Source organism: Salvelinus namaycush, chromosome 3 (genome assembly GCF_016432855.1).
Source record: "Salvelinus namaycush isolate Seneca chromosome 3, SaNama_1.0, whole genome shotgun sequence".
Taxonomy (NCBI): domain Eukaryota; kingdom Metazoa; phylum Chordata; class Actinopteri; order Salmoniformes; family Salmonidae; genus Salvelinus; species Salvelinus namaycush.
The window spans coordinates 34,541,235-34,564,156 of NC_052309.1; the positions used below are offsets into that span (position 1 = coordinate 34,541,235).

The window sequence follows — 22,922 nt, forward strand, 5'->3', positions numbered from 1 at the left end:
TTATATAGTAACTACAGAGACTTAAAGGGGGCAATCAAAAGTGTGTGAGTTTGAGTATGTGTCCATTAGGGTAAAAAACTTCTTGAATTCAACCATTGTTGGGTTCAAATACACATTTAGATTTGTGAACATCCATCCACAACAACCACAATCCGTAAGGTGCAAATAGCTTAATGAGAGTGCAACAGTGTGATTCACATCAATGCGCTATGTAGATATCAATAATAAGTGATATCAGTATCGCCGTGCACTACAACACTGCTGTCATCCTTACCTCCAGGCGTTTATTCAAGTTGGATAATCTTTGGATGCCGACAGCTGTCGCCCCATTGGAAGACATAGCTTGGACTGTAGCCTACAAAAGCCTATTCCAGCTTTTTTCCCGCGATCGATCAAAAACATTTGCTGTGCCCTCGTAGTGGTCTCTGACTTGTGTTCAGACTCGTTCACGTGGAACAAACTTAAAACTTGCGGCTTTTTTCAATGTTGATTTGAATGTCATTGAGAAAACAGAAGTTTTTTCGCAAACATCCTTTCTGAATTTAAAAGTAATCCTTGAAGTAATCATCTAGTTTTTCTAAAGTATCTGTAATCCGATTACAATATTTTTGCTGGTAACGGATTACAATTACATTTTTTTTTAAATCCCTTACATGTAACGGATGACATGTAATCTGTTACTCCCCAACTCTGTGCGTTAGCTCCTAGGGCTAGCTAACTCAATAAATTTTCTTTAAACTTCTCTTCTGCTCACCAATGCTCAGTGCCCCTGTGGCAAACCTTGGTTGCTGTAGCCTTTCTGTCATATGGGCCCCCTGCCGTTAGCGGCCAAAGGCAGCGGAGTGGAGGTAACGTGCAGCGGGCCTCTCCCTGACCCTGGGTCAGTGTTGCCCACCAAACCTTTTACCCTGACCTGGGAACAGTTCCCCCAACACCCACCCCACAAAACTGGAATTAGCATGCCCACCGCGGGCCGCAACGTGTGTGGCAGAGGTGGCACCACAGGAGTTGGGGGCAAAGGTTGACGTCCCGTTGCTATGCAGCAACACCCCTATGACTGGTGAGAAGCCGACGCATCAATTGATGTCACTGCTTTAATGGACTTTCTTGAAATATGACGCACACACACCACACACACACAAGCCCTTTTTTAAGACACAAACTTTTTACCAAATAATTTTAGGCTTGAAGCCCAAGTAGTAAGTGAAACAGCTCTTATAGTACTTGCTGCGGCCCTTCGACAATTCTTCCCTACTAGACTAGAGGAGGATCTGAGTACAGATAAAATGGGGGCGAGAGGCGGAAGTGAGCTGTGCTCTAGCCAGTCTGCTGTGTGTACTGTATGCTCTAGTTACCCCCCCAGACGTGGTGGTGGTGGCTGTGTGGAGTAAAGTGGGGGCAGCAGTCTGGCTCGCTCAGTTCCAGCCTAATTAACTTGATTTGTTCCCTGCATCTGGCTTCCAGATGTCAGCCTCGACTGTCTCTCTCTTTTTCTCGCGCTCTGCCTCTCGTGCGCTGCCACTCGCGCTCTGCCTCTTGCTCTCTGCTTCTCTGCCTCTTTCGCTGAGACAACACACACACACACACACACACACACACACACACACACACACACACACACACACACACACACACACACACACACACACACACACACACAAAGCCTCATCAAAGGCCCACCTGAGACTGCTTGTCAGTCACTTCACACATCCAAATCCAATGGGGAAATATGTCTTCGTTTGATACTAACTATAGATTCTCGTGGCTTACATTCTGAGAGTATAGGCCTATATAGGTTCAGCTGTATCAGTGTGGATATTCTAAGGGTAGTAGCCTGGCTTGTCCATGCTGATCTAGAGTCTGTGTTTTTCTTCTCCTGGCACCTCTGTCCCAATATTGATAATCTGGGATCTACCCTATGACATTTACATGCCTAGCGACCATAAAGGCTGGAGCCTGTGAGAAAAGCTCTTTCGTCCCATAAGTTTTTTTCTTTCTCTTTCGAATAGAGATTTTTATAAGCTGCGTAAATGCTGCTGGGATCTACGGCTTTTTTCACACTTCTGTCTGCAGAAGATGTGCTGAGAGAGAGGGTGTGTGTGTGTGTGTACATTTTATGTGTGCGTACACTGTACAGTATGTGTGTCCAACTTTGTGGGTGTGTTTTTTTCCCATAGGGGTGTGTGTGATGCCAGCCATTGAGTAGTCATGGTGCCTGTGCTAGTGCTCTGTCTGTGTCTGTCTGTGTCTGTCTGTCTGTCTGTCTCAGGAGATTAATCCTCCTTTGAGGTTGACTAAGACCAGTCTTTCTCTTCTCTCTCATGCTCCCAGGTTGGCACTAGTGGTGCCAGACTGCAGGGTGTCAAAGGGAGAGGAAAAGAGAGAGTTAAATGTAAATGGCGGTCATCCCCCACAGAGCCCTGTGTAATCATTCTGTCCTTTCTCCTCCCCCCTTTTGGTCCCACAGAGAGAACTGGATGCCACCGCCACAGCCCTGGCCAACAGACAAGATGAGAGCGAGCAGTCTAGGAAAAAGCTCATCGACCAAAGCCGTGAGTTCAAGAAAAACACACCAGAGGTGAGTATCTTCTCTGCTTCTGCCTGCCCGTCTTCACACACACACACACACACACACACACACACACACACACACACACACACACACACACACACACACACACACACACACACACACACACACACACACACCACAGCAGTAGAGGCACGACAGAGAGGACACGTCTGTGTTGGTGTAAAGGACATGCAGCATCATAGCTGGACAGACATCAGTCATCAATGCCTCTATTGTCATCCGATGGGCCGCACCACCCGCCCTGGTGAGGGGGGGTTGGGGGTGGGGTTAGTCGGGGAAATGATGCCCATTCAAGCGGAGGAGACAATGTCCTCTCATTGTTCACAGGCCCTCCCCCCGGCTATTCTTTCAGCTGGTTCCACTGGCATTTCGTGTCATCGTGGGCTGTGTTTATTTACCTTTTGGACACAGTGTCCTTTTGATTGGCTGAGCTCCTCATTTGTTCCTCATTGGATTCCACTTCCCATGCGGTCCAGTTAGCCCATCCTTACATCAGTCCATGCTAGCATAGTTTATTAAAGCACCATTCATTACATGGCATTACTTAGGTTACTCTGTGCCCCCTCTTGTAAACTCCTACTCTATTCAGGTTTGTCAGTACAATCTGAAACCCTCTGGGCATCCCATCAAAAGATGACCGTAGTAGTCAGTAGTCCCCATCAAACTGAACTCTATTACTCCACTACGACCACCTTTTTAGGGAATATGCTTGTCGCATGGTTGGTCAAAGCTGTTCTGGCCAGTTTCGACTGGCCCCACTGCTTTTCTGTGAAGTCATGTCCTGAATTGGTAAAAACTAGCCATGCGTATGAGGTGTTTTAAGGAGTGAGCGGTTCTTTATTTACAGGAAACTCTGTTGTGGATCTGATTAAGCTGCCAGGGTTTAGGTATGCTGGCAAGGCCTCGGCAACGATGGCACAACGTCCAATAGAGGCTTCAATTAACGATATGTCAACATATTTCGCCACAAGAAAAACAGTGGCGCTTTTGAAACCCGGTCTTTGATGACGCCGCTGTTATGCTAAAAATGGCAACTGAATTGAAGGTCCACAGTTGTAGATTATAGAACAGATGTTAGATTTTTTTTAAACATTATTTTAACCAAAGAAATATACAAGAAGACTCTTGTCCCCTCTACCCTTGGCTCCCTCAACTGTTCCCGTTGAAGAGTGACCACTATTTAGCCTATTCTCCTCTGCCTCGTCTGTGATTCAACCCTTCTACCACCACTGCCATCGTTTTTACAGGTTGCCATTTTCCTATGCTCCTAAAATGCATCGTAGCGATGACATAAGCCCTCTATTCAGACAGAAAGTGGGCCAATTTTGCGCCGTAGAGTTCCTCAGGGGGGTGGATTAGTTTTCCCCCGAAATCTTGTAAACACCAGGAATGCGTGACACTCCAGCTGTGCGGAGTGGTGCGGTCATTGTGTCCACCCGCCCGCCTAGACTCGCCTCGACATCATGTGACCCTTTTGTGTGGCTCCTCCGTCACCATGGCTATCTACTCAAACAAAGCTGAGAGAGAGCAAGAGAGGGAGAAGAGAGCACAGAATGCAGAGAGGAGGGGGAGAAGAGAGGAGTGAGTTGACAGCGGGGAAAGAGGAGAGCACAGGATAGAGCATGCAAAATAGAAAGCAAACGAGAACGAGAAGAACAAACAGACTGCAGGTGGGAGGACCGACGAGTGGATATTACCAGGCACTTCAGCTTAATTTACTACTGTAGTTGATACAGAAGTGTATCCGTTCAAACAATATTGAATTTAAAATGGATAACAAAAAATACTCATCAGATATACTGAATGTACTATTTCACCTGCGTACAGTCTGACTACGGCTTGGTGTTTTACAACTGGACACACCTGAGTCAGCTTGTCAGCATGATCCATTCATCTGTTTGGTGGTGTTACAGTAGGCCTCTCTGCCGGCCAGGTTACTGTCATTGTCATTTCATTGATTCCGTTCTGCCCTTGAGCAAGGCAGTTAACCCCCAACAACAACTGCTTCCCGCGTGCCGATGACATGGACATTGATTAAGGCAGCCCCACGCGCCTCTGATTCAGAGGGGTTGGGTTAAATGTGGAAGACACATTTTGGTTGAATGCATTGTTGTACAGCTGACTAGGTATCCCTTTTCTCAGAGCAGGGCCGCCCTTCCCTGTCTGGTCCGTCCTAAACACACACACAAGCGCATGCGTGCGCACACAGGCAAAAAACATGTGTACAGACACACACAAAGACATACACACACACACAGAGCAGCTCACCAATGCTATGTGCTGTGTCAGCAACAGCCGTGCCATGCCTCATTCTGTGCCCTGATGAACCATGGTGCTCTGGCACACAGAGGCAGACCTAGTGCACAGCAGACAGACACAGAGGTCAGGAATGGTGTGACTTTGAAAGCTTGAGGACAACACCTCCACAGGACAGAGGGAGAGGAGAGGATAGGAGAGGGGGGTGGACTGAGAATCAGCTTCCATTTGGCTCATTTAAATCCCTCCTATGCAGAAAGTCAGCACGCCATTCTGAGATGTTTATTCAGTACCTCAGCACTACACCCCCAGGTTGTTGTTGTAGAATATTCGTACGAGTTCAACATACCAGATGAAAGGAATGGTAAATGGCAGAATCGTTTTACAATAACCTATTGGATAAGTTGTGTGTTTTGATTTTGTATAAGTCTGTTTGTATGTATGACGTCCCATTGGCAGGTGGTTTCTCTGGTGACTAGAGGCAGTCCGTCTGCAGCAGACAGATTGAGGGTACACTGTCAGTGTTTGGTACAATCATTGTCTCACTGCCCCATTCGCCCCTTTCTTAGTCAGAGGAGTACGCCCCCAAAGTCATAAACTGCTTAGTCTACTAAGAAAAATACTTTCAACATAATGGTCAAGTTTATGTAACTCCTTGGTTTGAGTTCGTAATAAATGATGTTGAAAATGTCCATTGAACCTCAAAGGAATGATGGATCACTTTGTAGAATTGGGTCTTGAATAGGAGATGACACTGATGTGAGTAGAAATTACTGGTGACATAATGTACAGAACGTCTCTTTCATTAAGAGTGACATTGTGTCAGTTCTGTTAGTCTATCCTCCCTCAGATATGGCTTGAGTATTTTATTTGGGGACTTCAGATGAACCCGTAGTTATTCTGACTGCTCAGAGGAGGCCGTTAGCCAGCCTTGATGAATAATCTCCTGAAATGAAGTCAAGAACAGATACAAGGATACAGTGCGACAGCAAACACTATTGATATATTTGTTCAGCTGATGCAGTGCTCTACCAAACAAATATAGTCTTGTCCAGGGAAGAGCTGGGATAAGAATGTCAAGGGCATTGTGCTCCTCTCCCCGGCAAGCTCTGTCTTTGATTACGGCAGCCATTGCTGCTGCCCCCACTCCCCTCTTTCTTCCCTCCTTTTTTTGTCAGAAAATTCCTCCAGAGTTACCACTCCCAATGAGTGTTGATGAATAAATGGACAATAAAAACCTGTTTTGTCTCCGGCTCCAATAAATCAGGCTTCTTTTCCATTTAAACTGTCCAGGGCTACAATTTATGTTTGAGCTTAATAACCCGTTACTAAATTAATCGTGCTGGGGTTTTGGCTGGGAGGCTGTGTTCTCTGGGATTCTGTGAACTCTGTAAGAGAGAAAAAATAGAAAAAAAGAACCGATCTGGTTGCCAAAATGGGCCCAGAAACCAAGGTACAAAACATCAAGGGGTTCCGGCACAGGGGTGGAAATTTCATCCCTCTGTCGCTTGGAGCTGGAAAGCTACCTTAATTACTGAGCTGTTCAGAGGGGGCTCAGGGTTGCTAACTCACTGTAGTGTTTCATCTCGTCACTCTGAGAAGGGGAGTGTTGGCCACCCTCTCAAAGTGCTTAGTGTCTCTTCCTTCTCTGCACTCCTGGTGAAGATATTTTTGGGTTGTTTGGTTCACCTCCATTTTGGCTCAGAGTGCAGACTCGGCTAGTGTTGCTTGTGACTTCTCTCTCACAAACCGTTTTCTGTCTGAAGACGGTAAAAGAAGGTATTGATTACTTCAGTTTTTTGTTACAGATTCCTCCCGAAAACTTCTAAAGGAGTTGTCTGCAATTGAAAATAGGGGGATTTCTACACCTCTTTATGCAGTGCATTCGGAAAGTATTCAGGCCCTTTGACTTTTTCCACATTTGGTTTCGTTACAGCCTTATTCTAAAATGTGATTACATTGTTTTTCAGTCTACACACAATACCCCATAATGACGAAGCAAAAACTGTTTTTTTTACATTTTTGCACATTTATGTAAGTATTCAGACCCTTTACTCAGTACTTTGTTGAAGCACCTTGGGCAGTGATTATAGCCTCAAGTCTTCTTGGGTATGATAATACAAGCTTGGCACACCTGTATTTGAGTTTCTCCAATTCTCTGCAGATCCTCTCAAGCTCTGTCAGGTTGAATGGGGAGTGTCGCTGCACAGCTATTTTCAGGTCTCTCCAGAGATGTTCGATCAGGTTCAAGTCCGGGCTCTGGTTGGGCCACTCAAGGACATTCAGAGACTTGTCCCGAAGCCACTCCTGCGTTGTCTTGGCTGTGTGCTTACGGTCGTTGTCCGGTTGGAAGGTAAACCTTCGCCCCAGTCTGAGGTCCTGACCGATCAAGGATCTCTCTGTACTTTGCTCCATTCATCTTTCCCTCGATCCTGACTAGTCTCCCAGTCCCTTCCGCTGAAAAACATTGCCACAGCATGATGCTGCCACCACCATGCTTCACCGTAGGGATGGTGCCAGGTTTCCTCCAGACGTGACACTTGGCATTCAGGCCAAAGAGTTCAATCTTGGTTTTAATATTATTTGTCATGGTCTGAGAGTCCTTTAGGTGCATTTTGGCAAACTCCAAGCGGGCTGTCATGTGCCTTCTACTGAGGAGTGGCTTCTGTCTGGCCACTCTATCATAAAGGTCTGATTGGTGGAGTGCTGCAGAGATGGTTGTCCTTCTGGAAGGTTCTCCCATTTTCACCTCCCTGACCAATGCCCTTCTCCCCCGATTGCTCAGTTTGACCTGGCGACCAGCTCTAGGAAGAGTCTTAGTGGTTCCAAACTCCTTCCATTTAAGAATGATGGAGGCCACTGTGTTCTTGGGGACCTTCAATGCTGCAGACATTTTTTGGTACCCTTCCCCTGATCTGTCTCTCGACACAATCCTGTCTTGGAGCTCTACGGAAAATTCCTTCAACCTCATGGCTTGGTTTTTGCTCTGTCAACTGTGGGACCTTATATAGACAAGTGCCTTTCCAAATCATGTACAATCAATTGAATTTACCACAGGTGAACTCCAATCAAGTTGTAGAAACATCTCAAGGATGATAAATGGAAACAGGATGCACCCGAGCTCAATTTCAAGTCTCATAGCAAAGGGCCTGAATAGTTATGTAAATAAGGAATTTGTTTTTTATTTTTAATACATTTGCAAAACTTTTGAATAACCTGTTTTCGCTTTGTCATTATGGGCTATTGTGTGTAGATTGATGAGGATAACAATACATTTAATCAATTTTAGAATGAGGCTGTAACTTTACAAAATGTGGATAAAGGGGAAGGTCTGAATACTTTCTGAATGCACTGTATACTGTTCTTTAATGCATAAGCGTTCCCGGTCCTTTATTTTGGTGGAATGATAAGATGTAACAGGTAATTTAATGAACAAGGGGATTTCTAGCGGCGTTATCACTGTTTGACCTCACGGCTGTACAGTGTTGCAATTTGTCTATGTCTGATAGAGGCCTGATATGTCCACTTTACACCCCTCTTAAAGAGACATGTCCTTCCTATTTTTGAAATGTTGATGCTTTATTGGATAGAGAGACAGTGGGAAATATAAAGGAGAGAGAGTGTGCTGAAAAATGAGTGGTCCGGATTCGAATCCATGCTGCGGCGGTATATGTGCACCGGAGGCAGCGGTTAGACTGCTAGACGACCCTGGCCCACACATTCTTTCTCTCTGCTAGAAGGTGCATTTGTTTCCCAACAATTCAATTACAGGGCCTGTTTCTTCTCCTGTTCAATAGGCTTTGTCGCCATCAGAGAGAAATGGACTAAACTCAGGGACACGCTTTGTGGATAAGATACAAGAGCTTTCAGTAGATTAAATCATTCCAGACATGTCTGTGTGGAAGAGGTTCACCTGATTCTGACAGAGTTCAGGAGTTTTGACTGCCCTTTCAAAGTTTGTCAGATAATATTTGAGTTTGGTATTTGCCTCGTGATATAGGACGCCCTTCTGAGTAAGAGTCTAACCGTATGGCATCACCAGAATTGTGGGAAGACTTCATAAGTGCTTTTGTCATGTTGACCTACTGTTTTTCATATGAGAGTTGGTAGCTAAGAGGTAACCGCCGGAGAGAGTGAGGACTGAGCTGAGTGTCTGACCTGAATCAAGAGGACTTCATTTAATTACTGTCATCTGTTTGTTTTGTATCCTGAAATAGAAACCGGTTTCAATAGCGTACTCTAACTGACCGGGGATGTATGTTTGAAGCCAAAATGTATGGAATAGGACTTGTGCAGACCGTATTCAAGAACCCCAGAAATGAATGTTAATCACAGGTCTACCTCAAATTGTTTTGTTGAAGATTTTCAGTCCCCACAGTAGTCAGGTATAAAGCACATCAGGATGAATGCCCTGTGTTTGGCAGGAGGGCCGTCGTCGTCTGCTTGCGCATACTGTATGTAATTACACTGAGTATACAAAGCATTAAGGACACCTACTCTTTCCATGACATAGACTGACCAGGTGAAAGCTATGATCCCTTATTGATGTCTTATTGAAATCCACTTCAATCAGTGTAGATTACGAGGAGGATACAGGTTAAAGAATGATTTTTAAGCCTTGAGAGAATTGAGACATGGATTGTGTATGTGTGCCATTCAGAGGGTGAATGGGCAAGACAAAAAATATAAGTGCCTTTGAACGTGGTATGGTAGTAGGTGCCATGTCAAGAACTGCAACGCTGCTGGGGTTTTCACACTAAGTTTCCCATGTGTATCAAGAATGGGCCACCACCCAAAGGACATCCAGCCAACTTGACACAACTGTGGGAGGCATTGGAGTCAACATGGGACAGCATCCCTGTGGAATACTTTCAACACTTTTTGTAGAGTCAATGCCCCGACGAATTGAGGCTGTTCTGAGGACAAAAGGGGGTGAAGCAACTTAATGTTTGTTATATTCAGTGTATCTCTGCCATCAAGCTTCCCTCAGTGGTGCCCCATGAATACGCCCACATATGCAAGTGATCCTTATCCCTCACTGGCTGTGGCTGTGTTGAAACAGGCTTTGGAGTGTGATTTGCCCGTATGTGGACAGTTTGGGCCGGGAGTGTGAAAGAGGCTTTATGTGATAAACTGCCCTGAAATGGTTGTCTGAGCCGCTTCCACAGTAAAACTATTTAAATAAAGCCATATTCATCCCCCGCCTGTCGAGCTCACATATTTCCAGTTCAGTAATGTATTAGAACCATTGATAGCAGGCCACGTTTTGTCAAAAATATTTGTCAGTGAATTTCACCACATGTAAATACCTCCACCAGCCTAAGTTGGCCTTTTGATAGGAACTCCATTCCGAGCATTTAATCGTAGCCAAACCCCATGCGTACTAAAAGGGTGTTTACAAACCGTGTGAAAAATACGACTCCTCTGCTCAACAACATCAATAAAGTGAGCATGTTGGACACCACAAAATAGCACTGTAGCCATTTGTGGAGACACTGCAGGAGGCAGACATGTCTGTTTTTTGAATGGTGTTTTATATTGAGTGTTTATATTGAGTGCCCCCGTGTTTAGTTGACTAAACACGGGGGCCTCGGATCAGGTTTAAGGCACCATATTGTGGTACTGTACCTGACAAAAGGACATATGTACATGATCCAATCAATGGGAAAATCAATCAGGGCGGCTGGGAGCAGCATTACTGTGTATAGGACTATCTTTGCTCAGTCTGGTGGCCCCTGTGTTTGTTTGGTCCCTGAGCTTGGCGGCCATTGGGGTGTCTTCTCCTGTTGCAGTCGCTCAGCCCTCCACCCAACCAGGCTTTCATCACCCTGTGACTGCGAGCCTGCCTGCCAGTCGGCCCTGTCTGCCTGCCTGAGTGCGCTGTGCAGTGCCGGGGGATTTCTGAGGCTGCCATGGCCTATCAGAGGGAGCAGCAAAGTGAGCGTTCCTGACAAAGTGAATATAGTAATTAGGGCTGATCCGTTGGCACGGCGCCCAACCCCTGGCTGACTGGCGTCTCGCACAGTTAATTATAGCCCTCCTCTTTAACACGACGCAGGGATATTTACCAGCCAGACAGCCAGCCAATGAACCAATGAGAGATGAGAGAGAACCTCAGCCACCGACGCCTCCTGTTCCCCTCTTTGCCTTCAAACCCTGGCTATTGATTTCAGAGGCGGGCCTGGTAATCCAGCCTGACTGGGGAATTTTGTGGGAGGATGGAAGGAGGACAGGAGGGAGAGGTCTGTCTGACTGTCTCTCCCAGTCTCCCACACACAGCGTGGCAGGGGGACATCTCCTGGATAAGTGCTACCCAGAGTACTGTACTCTGTAGGGCAGCAGTCTGTCTACATCATGTACAATACTCTGTAGGGCAGCAGTCTGTCTGACGCATAGAGTCTGCATCTCAACTATGCTAAATGAATGGGCCGAGTGGGTGAGCGAACGCTAACTGCGTAATACAGAGACCTATACATAAATTAGGAGAATATTATGCCTGTGCGCGTGCTTGTGTGGCTGAGGGTCGTTTGTATGTGTGAGGGGTTCATCAGAGAGCCACGGCGTCAGTGACATACACCAGCACACCAGAGAGTGACCCCTCTTTCTGACCCCTGCCCAACATCAGCCCCCGTCTCTGGTACACTATGTGAAAAGAGGGGCCTCTTCCACCCTTCCTACACGCAGCTGTAAATCTGAATTCCAGCTTCGCTCACAGACCCCAAAAGGAATGGAAAGGGTTCCGATAATATAGTTAATCCCTATGGAACTTCCCCACACAAAGACTCTCCGTTTACCGTCTTTAAGCCCCCAATCATTAGTTATTACCCTGAGCACTGTGCTCACTGAATACAGTTTTACTTTTTGTCTTGAATGTCACTTACTGTAACAATATACCCAAATTAATTTCACAATATGTCACAATGCATTGAAAGGTTATGCAAAATGATCTAATCTCAGTTGATTGATTCTGTGCAGACGAGTCGTACTGTATTTCCCATAGACCGATGATGGGAAGCTGCTCTTAACAGTGCTTAGGGCTCTGACGATTATGAAGTTTGCCATAACGATTAGGCCTAATTCTCACGCAAATGACTAGGGCTATTGTCATAACTGTCATTTTTGTTGAAAAAATGTTTTGAGCTTGTAATGCATCTTTGAAAATTAGCTACAGCATACCTATAGTGCCTTCAGAAAGTATTCACACCATTTGACTTTTCCAAATGTTGTTGTGTTACACCAAATCTCAATTGAATCAATTTTAAATTCGGGCTGTAACTGGCCTACACACAATACCCCATAATTTCAAAGTGTAATTATGCTTTTAATTTGTTTTACAAATTAATAAATTAAAAGCTGAAATGTTTTGAGTTAATAAGTATTCAACCCCTTTGTTGTGGCAAGCTTAAATAAGTCCAGCAGTAACAAATATGCTTAGAAAGTCACATAAGTTGCATGGATTCACTCTGTGTGCAATAATAGTGTTTAACATGATTTTTGAATGACTACTTCATCTATATACCCCACACATATACAGTACCAGTCAAAAGTTTGGACACACCTACTCATTCAAGTGTTTATTTTTACTATTTTCTACATTGTAGAATAATAGTGAAGACATCAAAACTTTGAAATAACACATACGGAATCATGTAGTAACCAAAAAAGTGTTAAATTAAAATATATTTTACGTTTGAGATTCTTCAAAGTAGCCACCCTTTGCCTTTGACAGCTTTGCACACTCTTTGCGTTCTCTCAAACAGCTTCACCTGGAATGCTTTTCCAACAGTCTTGAAGGAGTTCCCACAAATGCTGAGCACTTGTTGGCTGCTTTTCCTTCACTCTGCGGTCCAACTCATCCCAAACCATCTCAATTTGGTTGAGGTTGGGGGATTGTGGAGGCCAGGTCATCTGATGGTCATCTAAGCTCAAAACAGATGGGATGGCGTATCGCTGCAGAATGCTGTGGTAGCCATGCTGGTTAAGTGTGCCTTGAATTCTAAATAAATCACAGACAGTTCACCAGCAAAGCACCTGCACCCCCCCCCCCCCAATGTTCACGGTGGAAACCACATATTCGTGAGATCATCCGTTCACCTACTCTGCATCTCACAAATACATGGCGGTTGGAACGAAAAATCACATTCGGGCTCACCAGACCAAAGGACAGATTTCCACTGGTCTAATGTCCATTGCTCGTGTTTCTTGGCCCAATAAAGTCTCTTCTAATTGGTGTCCTTTAGTAGTGGTTTCTATGCAGCAATTCGACCATGAAGGACTAATTCACGCAGTCTCCTCTGAAAAGTTGATGTTGAGATGTGTCTGTTACTTGAACTCTGAAGCATTTATTTGGGCTGCAATTTCTGAGGTTGGCAAATCTAATGAACTTATCCTCTGCAGCAGAGGTAACTCTGGGTCTTCCTTTCCTGTGGCGGTCCTCATGAGAGCCAGTTCCATCATAGCGGTTGGTTTTTGCGACTGCACTTGAAGAAACTTTCAAAGTTCTTTACATTTTCCGGTTTGACTTATATTCAAGGCTTAAAGTAATGATGGACTGTCATTTCTATTTGCTTATTTTTTAGCTGTTCTTGCCATAATATGGACTTGGTCTTTTACCAAATAGGGCTATTTTCTGTATACCACCCCTACCTTGTCCCAACACAACTGATTGGGCCAAACGCATTAAGAATGAAAGAAATTCTACAAATTAACTTTTAACCATGCACATCTGTTAATTGAAATGCATTCCAGTTGACTACCTCATGAAGCTGTTTGAGGGAATGCCAAGAGTGTGAAAAACTATCATCAAGGCAAAGGGTGGCTACTTAGAGAAGAATTTCAAATATAAAATATATTTGTTTAACCTGTTGAGGACAGAGGGCGCTGTTTTCACTTTGGGGGAAAATCGTGCCCAATTTAAACGGCCTCGTACTCAATTCTTGCTCGTACAATATGCATATTATTATTACTATTGGATAGAAAACACTCTAGTTTCTAAAACCGTTTGAATTATATCTGTGAGTAAAACAGAACTCCTTTTGCAGCAAACTTCCTGACAGGAAGTGGAAAATCTGAAATCGATGCACTGTTCTAGGGCCTGCCTATTAAAGTCCTTGATATTTATTAGTTTAGATGCACTTCATACGTCTTCCACTAGATGTCGACAAGCAGTGAGAGAAGAAATTGAGTGTGTAACTTGATCTGGGCTCGAATAATAGCTCTTGGCATGACGTGTCACCAGTTTCCTGTTTTCTGGAGAGCGCGAGAAGGGACCTGGATTTGCCTTCTGATAAGCTGTCGTTATGGACGACTAATATCTCCGGCTTTGATTTTATTTGATACATGTGACAATATCATCGTAAAGTATGTTTTTTCAATATAGTTTAATCAGATTATTGAAATTTTTTCGGGAGTTTTGCCGTGTTCCGTTCTCTGAGTTTGTTGACGATGGAGAGATTCGCGCCACTTGGCAAGTGTGCTTGCTAAATCGTTCTAAAACCAAACAACGATTGTTCTGGACAAAGGACCCCTTGTACAACATTCTGATGGAAGATCAGCAAAAGTAGGACCCATTTTATGATGTTATTTCATATATCTGTCGTACATGTGAACTAGTCGTTTGCGCCCAGAGTTTGGGCACTCTCTCGTTATACCTAAGCTGGATGTCTTAATTAAGTTATTTTTAGAATTCTAACACGGCGATTGCATTAAGAACTAGTGTATCTATCATTTCCTATACAACATGTATTTTTTAGTTATGTTTATGAATAGTTATTTGGTCAGAATATGTGTGTCAGAAAAAGTGTCAGAAAAATATCCGGACGTTGTGGGAAAAAGATGCTACGTTAGCACAATGTATAACCACTGATTTCAGCTCTAAATATGCACATTTTCGAACAAAACATAAGTGTATGTATAACCTGATGTTATAGGACTGTCATCTGATGAAGCTTATCAAGGTTATTCAAAAATTATATATCTTTTGCTGGTTTATTCGCTATCGCTAACGTGCCTATTGCTATCGCTAACGTGCCTTGATGAATGAATGCGGTAGTGTGGTAGGCTATTGTAGTAAGCTAATATAATGCTATATTGTGTTTTCGCTGTAAAACACTTAAAAAATCGGAAATATTGGCTGGATTCACAAGATGTTTGTCTTTAATTTGCTGTACACCATCGATTTTTCAGAAATGTTTTATGATAAGTATTTAGGTATTTGACGTTGGTGTCTGTAATTACTCTGGCTGCTTCGGTCCTATTTGTGACGGTAGCTGTGATAGTAGCTGCAATGTAAAACTGATTTATACCTCAAATATGCAAATTTTTCAAACAAAACATAGATTTATTGTATAACATGTTATAAGACTGTCATCTGATGAAGTTGTTTCTTGGTTAGTTTTGTTGGTTCTTGGTTAGTTAGGTTGGCTTTGTGCATGCTACCTGTGCTGTGAAAAATGTCTGTCCTTTTTTGTATTTGGGTGTGAGCTAACATAAATATATGTGGTGTTTTCGCTGTAAAACATTTTAAAAATCGGACATGTTGACTGGATTCACAAGATGTGTATCTTTCATTTGCTGTATTGGACTTGTTAATGTGTGAAAGTTAAATATTTCTAAAAAATATCTTTTGAATTTCGCGCTCTGCCTTTTCAGTTGAATGTGGGAGGAGTTCCGCTAGCGGAACGCCAGAGCCAGACAGGTTAACACTTTTTTGGTTACTACATGATTCACTATGTGTTATTTCAAAGGTTTGATATCTTCACTATTATTCTATAATGTAGAAAATCGTTTAAAAAATAAATAAAGAATACCCCTTGAATGAGTAGGTTTGTCCAAACTTTTGACTGGTACTGTAATCATTTTTTATTATTTATTTCACCTTTATTTAACCAGGTAGGCTTGTTGAGAACAAGTTCTCATTTGCAACTGCGACCTGGCCAAGATAAAGCAAAGCTGTTCGACACATACAACAACACAGAGATAAACATGGAATAAACAAACACAATCAATAATACAGTAGAAAAATCTAAATACAGCATGTGCAAATGAGGTAGGATAAGAGAGGTAAGGCAATAAATAGGCCATGGTGGTGAAGTAATTACAATAAAGAAATTAAACACTGGAATAGTAGGATGTGCAGAAGATGAATGTGCAAGTAGAGATACTGGGGTGCAAAGGAGCAAGATAAATAAATACAGTATGGGATGAGGTAGATTGGATGGGCTATTTACAGATGAGCTATGTGCAGTGATCTGTGAGCTGCTCTGACAGCTGGTGCTTAAAGCTAGTGAGGGAGGTAAGAGTCTCCAGCTTCAGAGATTTTTGCAGTTCGTTCCAGTAATTGGCAGCAGAGAACTGGAAGGAGAGGCGGCCAAAGGAAGAATTGGCTTTGGGGGTGACCAGTGAGATATACCTGCTGGAGCGCGTGCTACGTGTGGGTGCTGCTATGGTGACCAGTGAGCTGAGATAAGGCGGGGCTTTACCTAGCAGAGACTTGTAGATGACCTGGAGCCAGTGGGTTTGGCGACGAGTATGAAGCGAGGGCCAGCCAAAGAGAGCATACAGGTCGCAGTGGTGGGTAGTATATGGGGCTTTGGTGACAAAACGGATGGCACTGTGATAGACTGCAATACATTTGTTGAGTAGAGTGTTGGAAGCTATTTTGTAAATGACATCGCCGAAGTCGAGGATCAGTAGGATGGTCAGTTTTACGAGGGGATGTTTGGCAGCATGAGTGAAGGATGCTTTGTTGCGAAATAGGAAGCCAATTCTAGATTTAACTTTGGATTGGAGATGTTTGATGTGAGTCTGGAAGGAGAGTTTACAGTCTAACCAGACACCTAGGTATTTGTAGTTGTCCACATATTCTAAGTCAGAACCGTCTAGAGTAGTGATGCTGGACGGGCGGGCAGGTGCGGGCAGCGATTGGTTGAAGAGCATGCATTTAGTTTTACTTGCATTTTAGAGCAGTTGGAGGCCACGGAAGTAGAGTTGTATAGCATTGAAGCTCATCTGGAGGTTAGTTAACACAGTGTCCAAAGAAGGGCCAGAGGTATACAGAATGGTGTCGTCTGCGTAGAGGTGGATCAAAGAATCACCGGCAGCGAGAGCGACATCATTGATGTATACAGAGAAGAGAGTCGGCCCGAGAATTGAACCCTGTGGCACCCCCATAGACTGTCTGAGGTCCGGACAACAGGCCCTCCGATTTGACATACTGAACTCTATCGGAGAAGTAGTTGGTAAACCAGGCGAGGCAGTCATTTGAGAAACCAATGCTGTTGAGTCTGCCAATAAGAATGTTGTGATTGACAGAGTCGAAAGCCTTAGCCAGGTCGATGAATACGGCTGCACAGTAATGTCTCTTATCGATGGCGGTTATGATATCGTTTAGGACCTTGAGCGTGGCTGAGGTGCACCCATGACCAGCTCTGAAACCAGATTGCATAGCGGAGAAGGTACGGTGAGATTAGAAAATGGTCGGTAATCTGTTTGTTAACTTGGCTTTCAAAGACCTTAGAAAGGCAGGGTAGAATAGATATAGGTCTGTAGCAGTTTGGGTCTAGAGTGTCTCCCCCTCTGAAGAGGGGGATGACCGCGGCAGCTTTCCAATCTTTGGAGATCTCAGACGATACGAAAGAGAGGTTGAACAGGCTAGTAATAGGGGTTGCAACAATTTCAGTTGATCATTTTAGAAAGAGAGGGTCCAGATTGTCTAGCCCGGCTGATTTGTAGGGGTCCAGATTTTGCAGCTCTTTCAGAACATCAGCTATCTGGATTTGGGTGAAGGAGAAACGGTGGAGGTTTGGGCGAGTTGCTGTGGGGAGCGCAGGGCTGTTGACCAGGGTAGGGGTAGCCAGGTGGAAAGCATGGCCAGCCGTAGAAAAATGCTTATTGAAATTCTCAATCATTGTGGATTTATCGGTGGTAACAGTGTTTCCTAGCCTCAGTGCAGTGGGCAGCTGGGAGGAGGTGTTCTTATTCTCCATGGACTTTACAGTGTCCCAGAACTTTTTTGAGTTTGTGCTTCAGGATGCAAATTTCTGCTTGAAAAAGCTAGCCTTAGCTTTCCTATCTTTCCTAACTAATCATCTGTAAGTCAGTCTAATCATCAGTCGAGCAGTGAATTTCCAACAGATTCAACCACAAAACCAGGCAGGTTTTCCAATGCCTCGCAAAGAAGGGCACCTATTGGTAGATGGGTAAAAATAAAAAAGCAAACATTGAATATCCCTTTGAGCATGGTGAAGTTATTAATGATACTTTGGATGGTGCATCAATACACCCAGTCACTACAATGATACAGGTGTCCTTCCTAATTCAGTTGCCGGAAAGGGAAAGGGGGATACCTAGTGACTTCGACTGAGATGTCTTCCGCATGAAGGAAACCGCTCAGAGATTTCACCACGTGACCAATGTTGAATTTAAAACAGTTGGAGTTTAATTGCTGTGATTGGAGAAAACGGAGGATGGATGTAGTTACAAAATGACAGTGTGAAACGAAGGAAGCTTGTACAATAAGACAGTAAAGTAAAACTGTAAAAAATGTGGGAAAGAAATTAAGTTTACGTCTTGAATAAAAAGCGTTATGTTCAGGGCAAATCCAACAACGCATCACTGAGTACCACTCTTTATATTTTCAAGCATGATGGTGGCTGCATCATGTTATGGGTATGCTTGTCATCTCCAAGGACAAGGGAGTTTTTTTAGAATAAAAAGAAACGTAATAGAGCTAAGTACAGGCAACATCCTAGAGGAAAACCTGGGAAAGTCTGCTTTCCAACAGACACTTGGAGACATTATCCTTTCAGTTTCAGCAGGACAATAACTTAAAACACAAGGCCAAATATACACTGGAGTTGCTTACCTAGATGATATTGAATGTTCCTGAGTGGCCTAGTTAGTTTTTTTTATACATAAATTGGCTTGAAAATTCATGGCAAGACTGGAAAATGTCTTTCTAGCAATGGAATTTTTTTTAAGTGCAAATATTGTACAATCCTGTTGTGCAAAGCTCTTAGACTTTCGCTGCCAAAGGTAATTCTAACGTGTTTTGACTCAGGTGTTTGAATACTTCTATAAATGAGAAATGTCTAATTTGCAGAACTCTTAAAACAATTTAATCAATTTTGAATTCTACATGTAACTGATCAAAATGTGCAATAAGTCATGAGGTATGAATACTTTCTGAAGGCACTGTAATACAATATAGCACAGCTTTGAATACAACACAGCTTTGGTGACACCCCAGTCTCAAAAAATGTATTACTATATCTACTTGAAAATAAAGTTTACCCCCTCCTAAAATGAATTTATTAAGACGATTATAATTGTAAATTATACTATTATTGTGCCAGCCCTAGCAGTGATAGGTTTAGAGCCCTTTGCCCCCAGAGGTGTGGAGCACAGAGCCAGCTGGGGGAGTCAGTGAGTCGCAGGTCAGTCTATGGTGTTTCCCACAGCACTTCCTTCATCTGTCTATCAGGTCCGGCCATTTTGGGCCTCGTGCGCCAAGCGCATGCCTCAGTGTGCCTCCATACCTGATGGTGCCTCACAGCTGGAACGTTGACCCTAAAAACCCTCTGGAGGGGAAAGAAAACTGGTGGAACATGTGGAATGCTGATGCATTTTCCATCTCAAATGCCCCAACTCATGTATTTTTTTTCTCTCCCTCTCTTTTTTTTAAGCTCATTTGTTTAATGCACTGGTACATTGCATATCTGCCTAAAGGATTTGGTCCATCTGGTCAGCTAATGCTGGGGTTGATGGAAGAGTGGAACTGACAAGAGTTGAGCGTGTGCCATTTCCTCTTCCGCTGGGACTGTGTGATTGCTTTCCACAGACTCTCTGGGACAGAAAGAGGTGGGGTTCTTGGGTTTGGAGAACCGTGGGGAGACTGATGGGCATGGGGGCATCCCTCACTGCGGCTATGACAGCATTCAGTACCAGACACCGGATGGCAGCCCAGTCATCATGCCATTCTGCTGCAGGACAGGGCTAAATGAAGGTTCTCTCCATTTTGATCCCTATGAAAGCACCCATTTTGGCTCCAAATCGCCTTGGTGGTATTGCCCATTGTCATGTACTCTGAAGGCAGTCAATCAACAATAAGAGTAATCATTGTTAGACGTGAGGCTGGTCTTCGAGTGGTCTTGTTACAAACTAAGGTGTAAGGCCTCTTATTCTAGAAGCTACAGGTACAAATGTGTCATTACTAGCATTTCAAATGACAATCTAGCTTCCATTCAACACATTTTGGTTTAATTGTTTTCCCTCTACATAAAACAGATTATTGTTGTTGTATTCCAATGTCTTACTGGCTGTTTACACTTTACAAGCGGCACTCACCTAGCCATGCTAGCTTCGCCCTCATGTGGGTGCTAACTAGCAAGCAAGCAAGGTAGTGCTATGTATCAACAGCCATTGTCAGCCAATCCAGTAGGGGTTGGAAGCTATGGTGAGCTTCAATTTGTCACTCGTGTCGCGATATCGCGGAGGATTTGAATAAAGTTAAATTTTCCCCAACTTCGCTCAACAGTACCTCCCCCGTCCACTCCACTTCTCTCGCTTTCCTTCCTTTGAAAGTGTATGGCTTCAGATGTTTCACTGCGTGATACAGCTTCCTAGTGTAAATGCAGAGTTACGAGTGCACAGCCCAGACACATGGCATTTCCCTCCATTCATATACAAGAAAGGTTGGTATTACCTGAAAACCTTGCTGTAACCTCTTGGTGCCCCTGCGTAAATACAAAATGCACCCACTGACTGACAATAACACGGTGGCACCCACTTTAAATGAAAGCCCCTCAGCACCACACTAGATGCTAGCTGGCCCTCCGGTCTACACTGACCGATGGGGGTGACAAGGGAGCTTTGAATCCAAATGAAGAGGGGGCCAGAGTAGTCTCCAGATCAGGCGATTAGAGTAGGAATTGGATAGGGTCCCGCTAGGCTCTGGCTAGCCCCTCAGTACGGGGGAATGATTACATAGTGACTGGGATTAGGCCTCTCCCTCTGGAATGCAGCTGCACTCCTCTGCCCCCCCTATAACCAGCATGCCGAGGAGGCCTGGCCATCCGTCTTCCTGTGTCTCCCCTCCTCATTCCAGCAGATAAGATTCCACTAATGCAGCTGGGTCCTGGTCAGTATGGGATGAAGCAGCTCATAATATTCTGAAGCACACACACACACACACGCCTGTATGCACACACGCAGTTTGCACCCGTATACACGCGCGCACAATTACTGTCCTCAATATTTGCTTTTGTGATCAAAATTGACCATTAGTTTTGAGGCGAGATTTGTTTGTTTTGCCTTTGAGAGCCATGTTTTTGTGTGTCTGTACATGTATGTTGTTCACTGGATGTTTTACCTTGAATGAATGTGTAGGCCTACAGCTGTTCGTTGCTGATTTTAATATTAAGCTCGGAACAATTCACATATACACAGAGTGTACACAACATTAGGAACACCTGTTCTTTCCATGACATAGACTAACCAGGTGAATTCAGGTAAAAGCTATGATCCCTTACTGATGTCACTTGTTAAATCCACTTCAATCAGTGTAGATGAAGGGGAGGAGACCGGTTAAAGAAGGTTTTTTAAGCCTGGGGACAACTGAGACATGGATTGTGTATGTGTGCCATTCAGAGGGTGAATGGGCAAGACAAAAGATTTAAGTGCATTACATTTTAACAGGGTATGGTAGTAGGTGCCAGGCGCACCGGTTTGAGTGTGTCAAGAACTACAACCCTTTTCACTCTGAACAGTTTCCTGTGTGTATCAAGAATGGTCCACCACCCAAAGGACATCCAGCCAACTTATGACAACCGTGGGAAGCATTGGAGTCAACATGGGTCAGCATCCCTGTGGAACGCTTTTGACACCTTGTAGAGTCCATGCCCCGACGAATTGAGGCTGTTCTGAGGGCAAAAGAGGGTGCAACTCAATATTAGGAAGGTGTTCCAAATGTTTTATACACTTAGTGTCTACATGGCACCCAAGACATTTATCCATATTTGTGGGTGTGAAAAAGAAGGAAACCCTTGGGAGAGTCTGAGAGAGATGGTCTTTTTCCAAATATGCCATTTTACGTTAATCCAAAGCTATAATGAATATTTTTTGTTTTGTGTTTGATTATGACTATGCATGTCTAATAATGTCTGTCTCATTGTATGTCTGCTTGTGTATATGTGTGTTGCAAAGCCTGGGTCTTGTGTGTGTGCGCATATGTGTGTACAGGCCCCCCCCCCCCCCCCCCCCCCTCCTCTCTGCGCGTCATCTCCCTCTTTGGGTGGTCGAGGAGTGGAAGCCCGGAGATCTGGTTTCAAGGCGGGCTGGAGGGAGGCTGGCTTCTGTCACTCAGAGGAGGCCCAGAGCTCTGTCATGGTCGTCCCCCCTCTACACACACGCACTACAGACCCACAAACTACACACCCCCTGTGTTACCGCTGCGCTCCCCCAGCCCAGGTTTTATATTTACACAGGCTCCTCTTACAGCCAGTCAACAGTGTGCTTGCCTTTCCTGTGCTTTTCATCACCAGTCCCCCGCTGGCCCTCACTGGCCCCCATATGTCCCCACTCACTGACAACGACAGCCAGCCCCCCTCTTTGTCTGTGTGTTTTGCTATCCTTTTTATTTTTTGTTCTGTTTTTGTTCTCTCTCTTTCTCACAACAGCAGCTCCCCTTTCTCTTTCTGTCTATTCCTTTCTCTTTCAATCTGTCTGTATTGCTCTTTTTATCTTCTTCTCTCTTCCTCTCCTCCATGCTCCAGTCAGTCACTCAGCGGTTAGCATTAGGTGTACAGGTGCAGTCTGGCCCTAATGCCCCCCACCCTGGTGTTACAGGGAGCTGCTGCGATTGCAGTGTACCCACTAAACCCATGTCTCATTTAAATAATTCCTTTAAAGGCCCAGTGCTATTAAAAATTAGATTTTTCTGTTTCTTTATATATATTTCCACACTGAGATTGGAATAATACTGGTAAATGATGATACCTTTTTAGTGTAAGAGCCGTTTGAAAAGAGCGCCTGAAATTTCAGCCTGTTTTGGTGGGATGGAGTTTTGGCCTGTCTG

General features: G+C 44.2%; 1 protein-coding gene across 1 annotated transcript in view; it reads left to right on the top strand.

Annotated features, from left to right (window-relative positions):
• The window catches only part of LOC120043851 (homeobox protein cut-like 1), a 231,499-nt gene that overhangs the window by 71,924 nt on the left and 136,653 nt on the right, over positions 1-22,922 (top strand). The window contains exon 2 of the mRNA XM_038988452.1: positions 2,468-2,578. Within this exon, the coding sequence (XP_038844380.1) occupies positions 2,468-2,578 (111 nt within the window). The remainder of the gene's footprint in view (positions 1-2,467; positions 2,579-22,922) is intronic.